Source organism: Sinocyclocheilus rhinocerous, unplaced genomic scaffold (assembly GCF_001515625.1).
Source record: "Sinocyclocheilus rhinocerous isolate Xijiao unplaced genomic scaffold, SAMN03320098_v1.1 scaffold1967, whole genome shotgun sequence".
Classification (NCBI taxonomy): domain Eukaryota; kingdom Metazoa; phylum Chordata; class Actinopteri; order Cypriniformes; family Cyprinidae; genus Sinocyclocheilus; species Sinocyclocheilus rhinocerous.
In genome coordinates this window covers 280,339-293,094 of record NW_015626474.1, presented here as the reverse complement: position 1 = coordinate 293,094, position 12,756 = coordinate 280,339, and the positions used below count along the sequence as shown (strand labels likewise).

Sequence of the window (12,756 nt, the reverse complement as noted above, 5' to 3'; positions counted from 1 at the left end):
GCGCGCTCAAGGCAGTTGGACATAGTGGTGTATTAGAGGTAAAATATGATATAAATACTGTTCAGATTCTCGCACAGACCGATCGTTTCATGTCTTTACACATCAATGTATCGTCACGAGCCGCAGGGTTTAATTTGGATTTGTCTGTGCATGTTTTTTTTACTCTCATAGATTTTGTTACCATTGCTATGCATTATACGACTGATAGACTGCAAAGGTTGGACTTAAAAATCATCATATGTGTTCTACTGAAGAAACAAAGTCACCTACATCTTGAATGCCCTGGAGGTAAGCAGATAAACATCAAATTTTCATTTTTGGTTGGACTATCCCTTTAAGAGCTGTTTCAAGAGACTTCCTTTTGTAATAAAATGAAAAAATCCCTGAATCCTAAATACAAAAGGAAGAACAAATATACCAGCCCTACTGGAAGAACTTTATCAAAGTGCTCTGAGCACACCACACCAGACCCGGATCTGAAAACCCTGTACGGCAGAAAGAAATATCAAGCTCTCGCATGCATTTACTCTTCCACTGCAGCTCTTGATAATGCCACCATCAGCACCAGCTTTAACTTTAAGCAACTGTTCGTTGAGTGGGTCATCGATGTAGCTTTGATTTCAAGGGCTAAGAGTATGCTGAAATTCACTGTTGTTCAATGCGCTTTACTAAACTCGGTAGAAACTGCTCAATGGCGATTGTCTGGAAATCGGGCAGTGGAGGACAAGTTGTGCTGATATCTGTCCAGTGACATTCACAGGAAACGTCATTACTGTATTCGTACCTAGCAATTCTCCAGTTGTCACTTTATTTCAAATATATAAACAAGTACTTCTGTTTAGGGGTAGACATTAAAATAACACAGAGATCCATTTCAATCAGATTACATTCGAGTTCATTACAGGCGCTAGAGTGAGCTGGAAATGTCTAACCGTTGAAAAAAAATATATCTAGGTATCCGTGTCGTTTTTATAAAACACAGGAAACAGGATCTCTTTTGGAATGTAGTAGTTGTCCCGAATATCTAATTTGTGTCAAATATCTGCAAATGTAGCACTTATGGTTAAAAACATGGTGGCTAATTTTGTAAACATAACCAAGATACTAAAAAAAAAAACATTCCATACAGCAGGGTTGCAACAGCAAAGTGGCTTCATCATAGTTTATCCATAAAGAAGTGTTCTGAGCAATGAGAATAAATGCTAATGTGAATGTGATGACACCGTAAAGCAGAGGGCCAATGAAGTTCAAGGAATGAGATGAGAAGCCGGGAGCTTGTACATCCTCAAGCCAGTGATCCTGCAACTCTGGTATTTTCAACTAAGACAGAAAAAGAAAGCTAGTTCAGTATACAAAATGTTATAGAGCAAGTCTAAAAATGAACATTTTTTACAAATATAATTCACAAATATGTTAGAAAATTCTGGTCCTGGAGGGTCACTGCAGCATTTAGCTCCATGCTTGATCAAACACTTCCCTGTCATTTTCAAGAAATCCCTATAGGGTTTTTTATTTTATTTAATTTTATTTTAATCTCTTAACATTTTACAGCAGTAACCATTTGGTGAAGACGAGAAACAAATATTTATACAAAATTATAATGTCACTTGCACTTGCCACCTGCACTCTCTGCTACCTGCGACATCACTTGGAATCGACACAAATCTTGCACTTTGCCAACGGAGACAAGACGCTGTGGTGGTTAAACAATTAAAAGTAATTTAGTACTATAACATACAGAGTCCTGCAAGTCACCTGTAGGAGAAAAAGACAAGACCCGCAAATCTGTGGCCACAGAACAGCAGAATATGAACGCAATGCGCAAAGTCTCTCATTAAGTGTTTTCCTACCGTAGAAAACCATTAAAGGGGTCATATGATGTTTGCTAAAAAAGAAAATTATTTTGTGTATTCAAAAAACATTATTTTCCACATACTGTACATTATTATTTCTCCTCTATGCCCCGCCTTTCTGAAACGTGTCGATTTTTACAAAGCTCATCGGTCTGAAAAAGCGAGGTGTGCTCTGATTGGCCAGCTATCCAGTGCGTTGTGATTGGCCGAATTCCCACTCCAAAGAGAAAGGAAAACTTGAAATCGCATCATATGACCCCTTTAACACTTATTAATATGGCTTAAAGGCATCATCGGATGCCCATTTTCCACAAGTTGATAAGATTTTTTAGGGTCTTAATGAAAAGTCAGTAACGAATGTTTACTTTAGCCGCATTCATCGTGAAACTTGCTAATTAGCACGTTATTAGGAAATGCGATTTGCAAAGATTAATTCAAAAACCTTATACTCACGTCTTCTCAAGGGGAAGCTGGATCACGAATAATTCGCGCGAACATAGACGCATTTAATCATTATAGGGTGGTTGTGTAAACACACTGCCAACACACATTTTAGTTCAAACAACTTGTAAAAGTGCATGTAGCATCCTATGACCCCTTTAAAGGGGACATCGGATGCCCATTTTCCATAAGTTGGTATGATTCTTTAGGGTCAGCAACATACTTTGGTAAAAATTCCTCAATGGTCGTGTAAAACAACAGCCTTTTTACCTTGTCAAAAACAGCTCTGTACACAGCGACCTGTTTCGGTGGATGTCTCTTTAAATGATAATGAGTTACTGCTCACCCCGCCCCTCTCTTCCGATTTTTGTGTATTCGGTGGTGCATTACTATTAAAAATCAAAACTAATCCACTGCGTGCTCAGTTGCTCTATGTCGGTAGAAAATGAAGACTCTTATGTTCACTTTTACATCCATCTACAAAACGCCTGCAATGTTTATGAGACATTGTTGTCGCTACAGCTGGTCGAGCGCAGAGAAAATGACGGACAGCGTACATCTGGCTGAGGGCGGAAATATGCTAATACAGGACAGACTGTCAGCGGTCGTGGGCGGGGCCTGAGCAGTATGATGTCATACTGCTCAGAAAATCAAAACAGCTTAATAATTGAGACTGTTTAGGTTTTTGGGGGATTGAAAAAAAGGAGTGAATGGATTTTTATCATTGTAGGGTGCTTGTGTCCACACACTGCTAAGACACATTTATATGCAAACCCCATGTAAAAGTAAATTTTGCATCTGATGTCCCCTTTAATGCAAGACAGTGATATTAAAAGACCAAATTCGATATACAGTTTATTAATAAAATATACTATACAAGGCAAGCAGATGGCCAGAATATGAACGGAACGCGTAAACTTTCACTTTTCCTCCCAAAACGTAGCGTAACAGACTAAGATGATGAAAACCAAACACAATGAACTCCAATTCTCAGAAATCCTGAAAACTTGGGTCAGATTTTTCAGGTGTGTTTGATTTGGAATGGAAATCTGCAGGACGTCCAGGACTGGAATTGTGTAGTGTGTTCACAAATGTAATTCAGGAAAAGTTAAAACGTCATTTCTTCGCCATTAGCAACACAAAACAAGATATTTGATATACGACGACTGTTATCAAACATTTTCCCCAAGTTATCTTTTGCCTTTAGATGAACCTATAACTGGAATAGACTCCCACCAGAATTAAAAGGTATAAAACGTCACTGTAATTTTTCTAAAACAGGTTTCTCTGAAAGCATTTATAGGGATTTTAGTGTTAAAGATTTTGTATTCATGTACGTTTTTTTCTTCTTCTTTAAATATCAAGTGGGACTACACATGAAAATTAGCCACCTCAGCTAAATCTGGCATATTTTATTATTAATGTGTATTGTACCTGATTAAATAAATACATACGGTAACACTTTAGTATAGGGACCAATTCACACTATTAACTAGTTGCTTATAAGCATGCCTATTATTAACATATTGGCTGTTTATTAGTACTTATAAAACACATATTCTGCATGACCATATTCTACATCCCTAATCCGACCCAATACCTAAACTTAACAACTACCTTACTATTAATAAGCAGAAAATGATGATAAAGTACAGATATTTGAAAAAGTAATGCTTTTTTATCTAACTTTTTACTCTATGACAATTCTTAAAACCATATTGCACATTGTCATTTAAAACTAAAGAAGCTGATTCTTTTGGATGAACCTGTTAAATCAGTTCTTAGGAAGCCTCTATGGGGACATATGAGATGGGAGGAAAATTACATTTCAATGTTGTGTTCTTCTGCAAAACTTGCCTTTGTCCGTTTAAATTCTTGCTGGCAGCCTGACAATGATTCGGACATAAACACAAACACAAGGAGCAGATCGTAAAGTTTTATTTAGAATTTTGAACAGACTGCCTGAATTCAAAGTACAGTTTGTCAGAACTCTCTGACAGGAGATCGCAAATGTTTTTTAGGAGAATGCAACACAGAGAACATAAATATCTTATATGCTATATGCTTTTTTCCATTACCATGTCCCCTTAGTGGCTCGGTATGTTCACAAATTGCACTGGTCCGTGTGTTGCTGTTCTCGCTGAATTCGTCAAATCTGACTCACGATGAGTCAAGAGTAAAATTATTCTCAGGGCTCGAGTGTGCAAAGATCTGTTTGATGACATGGACTCTGCTAATGGCAAAGTTTTGAATTGTATATTGTAAATGAAAATCATTGTTAAACATGACTGAAAGTTGTCTGTAAACTAAATCTGCTGGAAATGGTCCATCTATTTAAATGCAAACAGTGTACGAAATGCTTGTAAATAATGCAAATGAGCGCCTAATGAATTTTCATGGTACAATAGTAAAATTTATTTACTGTAAATCTCTGAGCTTAAAAAAAGATTTTTGCATATTTTCAAAAAAATGCGAAGTAAATCAACATATTTTCAGCATGCTGTTTGCTATTAAAGAAGCTTGACTCTCATTGGCTCTCATTGGTTTGAAAGACACTGTACATGACCCTGAGTCAGAGTCACTGGAGCAATCCTGTCACGGGTTCATTGTGTCGGTGTATTATTGACGATTGCTGTGAGCAGTTCACTGTGTCATTGTACTGTTTCAGTTCAGCATGATTTCTTTGTAGTACTTAACTCACAAGACGAGACAATACACAGTATTGGGTTCATGACGACGAGTCGAGATGATATTTTAACACTATTTTTATGAAATCTTCTTTTATTCGACTGAAAGTCATTGACTCACTTGATTCATTCAAAACCGCAGATTCATTTAGTAAAGAATCACCGCTGTGTGTTGCTCGGAGACGCAGAACAGTTCTGCTGTGGCTTTGTTTGGAACTATTTCCTTTGCGAAATTGAGCAAAACTGATTTTGCAATCATACTGATATCGCGAGACAGCCTTTCACCTCGACGATAAATATCCAGTGTTCAACTTGAAGCGGGGCTGCACAGACCAATCGGTGTATGACATCAAAATACCGTGAGAGCGATCGGTCTACGCAGCGTCGCTTCAAGTCGTACACACCTATCGTCACATTATAATATCGCGAGATCTCGTCACAGCCCTAGTTTGAAGCCAATTGTTGTACAGTTTGTAGATGCAGACATAATCATCTATAGGATCATACTGTATTACTCCCAGATCTCGGCTGGTTTTGAATGAGTGTCCACTGTGTTTACATGTTCCAACAGATTCACTCCGATCTGCCGAACATATTCAACAACAATCTGTTTATGAACCATTCATGATTACAGTTTACAGTTCAACCTGTACTAATGGCTGAATTACAGCCACTGGGCTAGAAGAAAGTATAAAATAAAAAACAATTTCCCCGTTTTTTTTTTTTTTTTTTTTTACAATCGGTAGGGTCCGATTCTCAGTACTTAATACTTAATGGCGGACTCAAACTCTTCACACAGCTCTCCGAACCAATTTTCATCTTGACACAACAGTAAATTCCACATTCGAATTTCACTAAAACTACCAAAACACTTCATACGTGTTTCAAATTAACTCTAGCAAAGCTTGTCATCCAATAAACACACTTTGTCACTAATAAAGCAATGACTTAACCACAAACAACCGGTAGCATCACACAATGTTTTCTTCTGTAAAATGTCTTTACAAAACAAGAATGGCACTCTCACTGCAGTGCGTTACATGGTCCGAATTTATATTACAGTACAACATTTTTTTTTTTTTTACCATTTTGTGCAGATGGTGAGGAAACTGAAAATCTAACACCTGTGTAAGTGTTCAGCTACTGTAAATCTATTTGTTTAGATAGCATTTCATTTTTTTAGATTGGCAATGTATTTAAATATGGTGTGATGTAGAACTGTAGCAAATTGCTATGTTAGGTTTTGAACTTAAGTTTAACAGTTACTATAAGTCCAAATCGACCTGTGGAGTTTTGCCAGTGGTTGTGTTTGAGTGAGAAAATAATTCATGTAATTTGATGTAATTTGAAAGATGCAGTCGTTGAATGCATTTTGTACTAAATGAAAAATGATCCACAGTTTAGCTGACACTGTGTGAAGAGTTTTGAAAAAAGTACACAAAGTATTGAAAAAAACTGGTCCCAGCAATTGTCGTCTTAAGGTTTTTTTAAAAATGTAAAATAGTACAAAATTTTAAGAATTGCTGAATCTGCCTCTGCAATCATCACATCTGTGTATAATAATAAATGCTAATAATTAATTTTTAGATTTATTACCTGACTCTCTTATTTAGTGATGGCAGACGGAGAGCCTGAGCGATGGAAGTGGACTATCTGCCACTTGCCGTCTTTACGATGCCAGATCCGTGTCTCCTCTGACTGGGCAGTGCATGGCATTCCGTTTGTGTCGAGATACTGCGTGATACGAATGTAGGCAATGCAGGCGGCCTCCTCGCCGATCAGGTGGATATGAGGGTTCAGGATGGTGGTGTGAACTGGCTTGCTGTTCTTTGACCACACTGTAAAAAAAAAAAAAATCACATTTTTACAAAAATCTCTAGGTTGCTAGAGAGGTTCTGCAATCCTAGCGGACAGGGAACATCTGTCATGTTTCTCTCAAAGTAATGAGCAAAAGATCTTGCAGTAACGTTAACAGAACGTTTGTTCACAGTTAGCGGGTCTTGAATAATGTTCTCAAAATGTTAGCACAAAAATATCATAAATTATTATTATTTTTTTTTTTATGAAACCATTTAGTTGGATGATCGTCTAGTGTTTTTAAAATGTTACTATTCACTACTTGTTTTGAGAAGATTCCAAAGTAATGTTCCAATAATGTTTGCAAAATGAAAAAATGGAATATTCCAATAATGTTTCAAGGCTTGTTGGGTAATGCACACAGTCCAACACAATGTGCAGCAACACTTATATGTTGATGACCATAGTTTACCATTGAATGTGATTGGTATAACATTGAAAACATACACTTTAAGAAAAAAAAATCTGTTGAAAAATGGATAATGTCCTGGCAGAAAATTACCAGTACACTGTAAAAAAGATTACTGGAGCGCATTTTACAAAAAAATGCTATTTTAGTCTTTCTACTTCAAAATGTCAATAATTTAATATGTTACTTGCAGTTTCTTTTTAATTAATTGTTGTTCATTAACGTTTTCTCAGTGAAAATTGTTTGTACGCCAATTTTTTTCAACACATCCCTTACCAAAAAGTAGGACTAAAAGTATACTTTCCTATTTTTTAGTTTAAAAGAAGTATTCTAATAGCACACTTGAATAAAGGGAGGTTTTTCGTAAGGGATGTTTTCCATTTATGAACATTTCCTTTAACCCTAAAACTACAGAGTTACCAGCACAATCATTTTAAGCTAGATGCTAAAACACAATGCAATTAATAATTTAATAAAATTAGTGAAAAGTAAAACACCAGTGAAAAAACAAAAAAAGAAAACTCCTACATATACAGTTCATAACATTCATTTATGTGCGTTTTAATAAATTACTATATGGTTTAAAAAAAACAAAACAACAACAACAGTGGCATTTAACAAATATTTCAGCTGTTGAATCTGTTTGGATGTGGCGAGTTTAATTCAAGAAAAAAATGGCTTCTATAACTCAACAAATGGTGATGCAGTAGGGGAGAGTGGGGTAAGATGAGCCACGTTTTACTGGTCCTCAAGATAAGGGAAAATGAGGCCAATAAAAGTATCTAAAGTAATTTCAGGAAACATTTTAAATTATCAGAATGTATCTATGACAAAGGGTTCTAAAAATATGGCTTCTTATAAAAAAGTGTTCCCATGGCTCAATTTGTCCCAGGTTAGGGGTAAGTTGACCCAAGTCAGTGGGTAAGATGCACCATCTGGGTGTAAACTGACCATCTGACTGAATCTGATTCAAACCCTTGTGAAATCTTTAAAGATTTACATCTTTTAAAAACTAAAAAAATTCCTTTTACAAACAGTCACATTTTTTGTCTTAAAGCTAACTTAACATAAAACCAACTAAATGAAGTTTAAATTTCATTTTTTAATTGTTTGCATTTATGAAACAATATGTTGAACACCAAAGTTCTAACCTTCCCAACAACAGTGTGTTTGTTGAGTAAAATTAAATTAAAACTGGATTAGAATGAAGGAATAAATGTCACTTAAACTAATAAACATTTTTGTCAAAAGATTCTTGGCATGGACGCTTTTCTGCAATGTCGAACAGGCCATTAGGGACTACAGGTGGAAAGATATATGATTATAATGTGATGAAAAGCATCTTCTGGTTCTTATAAGAGAAGGATTTGGTGCACTTGTACATTGTCCCTATGTATATATATATATATATGCAGTATACCAGTTTATACTTCAGAGATTTATCTTAACTTCAGTTCCTTATGGTGGGGTAAGGCTCAATTTGGCTCAATTTACCCCACAGCATTTGGCTCACTTTGCCCCATAGCTGCCATTTTGGAGAAAAAAAACTAGCTAGCTTAATAATTCAGGTTAATATTTGGCTAAATGTTTTGCATGGTTTTATATGTTGCTAAATACCCTGTGTGCATCATAAATATTTTTAAACCTGGATAAATTTGCTTTGATGCAACAGCCATTACATCTGTAGGCGCATTTCCATTACCCTTCAAATTGCGCAAATTGAAATTGTGAATTGAAAATACGCTTAATGGAAATGCGTCAATTTCGCAAAAACGCCCATATCGCAAAAAAGTTTTTACGCTCGCATGAGATGGTTTTTCAGGCAATTCGAAAAAGGAATATTTAGCAGAACTGCAATGGAAACGTTTTTTTTCGCATTAACAGGTCAAATGGCGTACGTAAAAAGTCATATGATCATTCCTCAATGTACTATAACTTCCAAGAAACACTTCATATGTGGCTGCTCTCAAGTATAAGGGGCTTTCCCTGCCATTAATGCTTAGACTATTTACACTGCACACGTCTGCGGCGCGTTACAGCTCCGAAACGGCCACCGGAGCTGATCGTGGCCACTCTAGTCAACGCTTGTGTTACCAGTCACGCCACGGCACGTCCCAGAAGCTGCTCTCCGCGCTGCTTCTGTCAAGATACACGCATACGCCTCCTTCAATGAAATATAATGTCTAGTGTAGCCAAAATCCGTCAAAATCCCATCAAAATCCATTGCCATGACTTATCGCGAGAGGAAAAAATTAAGTTTTAGTCGCATAACATCGGTTAATGGAAACGCCGTCATTTCGCAATACTTTTTTATCGACATTTATGAAATATCGCCAAAGTTTTGCGCAAATCTGTAATGGAAACGCGCCTACTTATGCCAAAATTTAAAAATGTTACTTTGACAAGCCAAAAACTGTTTTTAAAATAAATGGGTGCCTTCCAATCCTCCCATGTGTTTCTCCTTTTCATAGTCTGGCAGAAATGATAGGTGGTTCCAAAATACAAGGTCACATGACAGTAAAAGTGTACAGTTGCCAAGATACAGGGAGTGGCTCAACTTACCCCCCTCTCCCCTATATGAAGTATACAAAAAATGAACAGGCAGCAAAAAGGAGCTCCCCTGTCATCAGTGTTATGTCTTTGCTTTGAAGTGAATCCTAAACCATTGTCTGGATGTCACAATTAAACACCACATCATATTTTGCTTTGACAAATTAGAAACACCACATATTATGGATTAGACAATATCCACTATTTGCATATTTATATGTAAACCATGCCTGCTCTTATTCAACCAGCATTATACAAATTTTGAGGTGAAATAGCATTAGGCAGAAGCTAATTAGAATTTTGCTTTTAATACTTATGAATTAAAATACAGGTACATGTTGCATCTTACGGTTGTCAAAGTAGAAGCGATGGAAATCCAGCCCTTCTACCAGGTTTCCCAGGGCCTCAGGCTCAAACGCTGAAACGCTGGGATCACACATCTTCCTGCACACAAACATAGTATAATATATCATATTAACATATTGATAATTTATCATATTTAATGTAGTCTTGACATTAACTTATTGGTCTTCAAATATCTTGACATGTTGTTTCCCAGAGATAAATTCTTTATTGCATGCCAGGATGGTTATATATACCTACTTTAATTTGATAATTGATCCTAGGAAATATTAATTATTTTGATGATAACTGGTTGAGGAGCTCTTTAAAACATCATTTTGTAATCAGCCTATAAGCCAGACACACCAGCATTCAGATTGAGAGGAGAAGCAGAAATTAACAAGTTTGCTATGAGGAATATCTGGAATGATAACTTGTTCCCTGATAAGCATGACAGGAGGCCATCTGCTCCATCTGCAAGTTTTATGACAGCGTCATCTACTGTTCTAGAGACTATTTGTCCTAAAATCACAATGGCTCAATGGATTTCTTGGATCGTGCTGAATCAGATTATATCAATGACCCTCAGCCAATTTGTCTCTTCACCATTATGAATCTTAACATCTTTTTAAATCTTTGATGTGCTGAAATGAAACTTGATGTGCATCCTTGAAATTGAGATCACCTAGCGATCAACAACTGCAATTGTTTTTTTAGTTTTTTTTTTTTTTTACTTCTCCGACACATTTTGTCATTTCTTACCAAATTTGATCTTCAGGTCATGCCTGACAAATCCTACTAAGTTTTTTTTTTTTTGCAGTCAAATCTATATGGAAGTACAAATGGTCCAGGTTTGAAGATCTCAGTTACCATGTGACTATTTGACCATGGGTAAAAGAAGGAGAAAGTTTAAATACAGACAAGAGGCAAAAAGATAATAATAATAATGGCTGACAAATGGAGTGATGCATCTATGCAGACTTAGTGAACTTTACGTAATGCATTTGGACAGGACCTCTGCCTCAAAGAGGCTTTAGTGTTACAATCCACCTCTTTTATTAGTTTGAGATAAATTGCACAAACAATACATTGAAAAAAATCTAATGAAGTAATGCCTATTCACCCAAAGAACAATAACCATATTTGCATCCACACCAGCACACAATAACATTCTGTTTATTATAAGCATGCACTGCAGTTATGTTGTCTGCTGCTTTAAATGCTTGAGCTCTTTATAGATTGGCTGTCAATGTTTTTATCACTCATCATCTGGAAAAAATTGTTCTGAAAATGATTCCAACAATCTAATTTCTCTCTGTCATTATCGTTATAGTTGTGGTGTGGACTTCGCTATTCTCATATAACAAGAACAATTAGTCAAAGTGTATAGTTATAGTTAACATCCTTGACGTGAACAGGCCTTTACAGATGATAAAGATGTCACAACCGTTGCCAGTCTCCATTACAGTACATTCATATTTATAGATTAGCAAATGTGGATGGTGAAAGACTGGATGAAAAACTCACGTGTAATTCTCAAAATCTCCATTGCTGATGGCCTCAATGAGTTGCTCAGTTACTTTGATGATTTCTTGCTTCCTCGCTGCAAAGCAGAAAGATAAATATTTAAAGGTTTCTGCAGGGGATCAGACTGTGGTAGATTTGACTATACAGATGTCACTTTTAATGATTATTTTCCTTGAGATTCTCTTATAATGTTAGTGAAGTTTGATAGAAGTACCTGCCATATAATTAATTGTGTAACCAATATTGCTAAATAAAAGTAACATCAGAATGAACAATTCTCTGTGCTTAAAGAGCAGGTCATATGTTTTTTTTTGAAAAATATCTCTTTTGCAGTTTATAACGTAGCTACCCTGTTGAAAAATCCAGCATATGCTGGTTTAAACCAGCAAAGGACCAGCATAAACCAGAAAAGGACCAGCTTAAACCAGCATCTCAGCGTCAAAACATACCTAACCAGCATATGTTGGTTTTTTCAACTTAAACCCATATGGATATATCCTTAAATGAAAACAATCTGCAAAGTTGTTAATCATAAAAGTGCATGATAAATAAAGATATTGTCTCTCAAAAGAGAGAGTCGATTCTGAATCGCCTTAACGAGTCGTCATATTTTCGAATCTTTTGCCTGTTACCGGTATACGTCACTGGGTAACACATTTGCATAATCCCCGCCTGCCCGCGAAATACAAACAGAGTCTGACCTGCCCACAAACACTTCCGCTAGTTAGTGTGTTTACATCATGTTGAGAAGACGCTGTGTTCAAGGATACCACAGAAATACAATTCGAATCTTTTGTTGTGTGCATGTCATTTTACCAAGGACTGCTTCTCTAATCTTGGCTTTTATCTTCGTTGGCTTCTTCTATCTTCTTAATTTGGACTAACAAGCTCTCCGAAGCACAACCTGTAAGTACGATTGATGATACGTTATATGTACATTCTCAATTGAGTGCTCAAAATATCAAGATTTTGTGCTAATATGTGATGTACACCTAGTGCAGCTTTAGGTTTCAGGTAAAGCACAATATTACTGTCTTACTGAAGTAGTTCAGATAATTCGCTGTGAACCCACTATTTCCAAAGAATGTTT

The 12,756-nt window shown here is 36.3% G+C and overlaps 1 protein-coding gene across 1 annotated transcript in view; it reads right to left on the bottom strand.

Annotated features, from left to right (window-relative positions):
* Positions 1 to 336: 336 nt before the first annotated feature.
* camk2a (calcium/calmodulin-dependent protein kinase II alpha) overlaps positions 337 to 12,756 on the bottom strand; it is a 55,330-nt gene continuing 42,910 nt past the window's right edge. Inside the window, exons 16-19 of the mRNA XM_016522047.1 lie at positions 11,667 to 11,742; positions 10,147 to 10,241; positions 6,578 to 6,819; positions 337 to 1,320 (exon numbers count right to left, since the gene is read on the bottom strand). Of these exons, the coding sequence (XP_016377533.1) occupies positions 6,587 to 6,819; positions 10,147 to 10,241; positions 11,667 to 11,742 (404 nt within the window). The 3' untranslated portion in view covers positions 337 to 1,320; positions 6,578 to 6,586. The remainder of the gene's footprint in view (positions 1,321 to 6,577; positions 6,820 to 10,146; positions 10,242 to 11,666; positions 11,743 to 12,756) is intronic.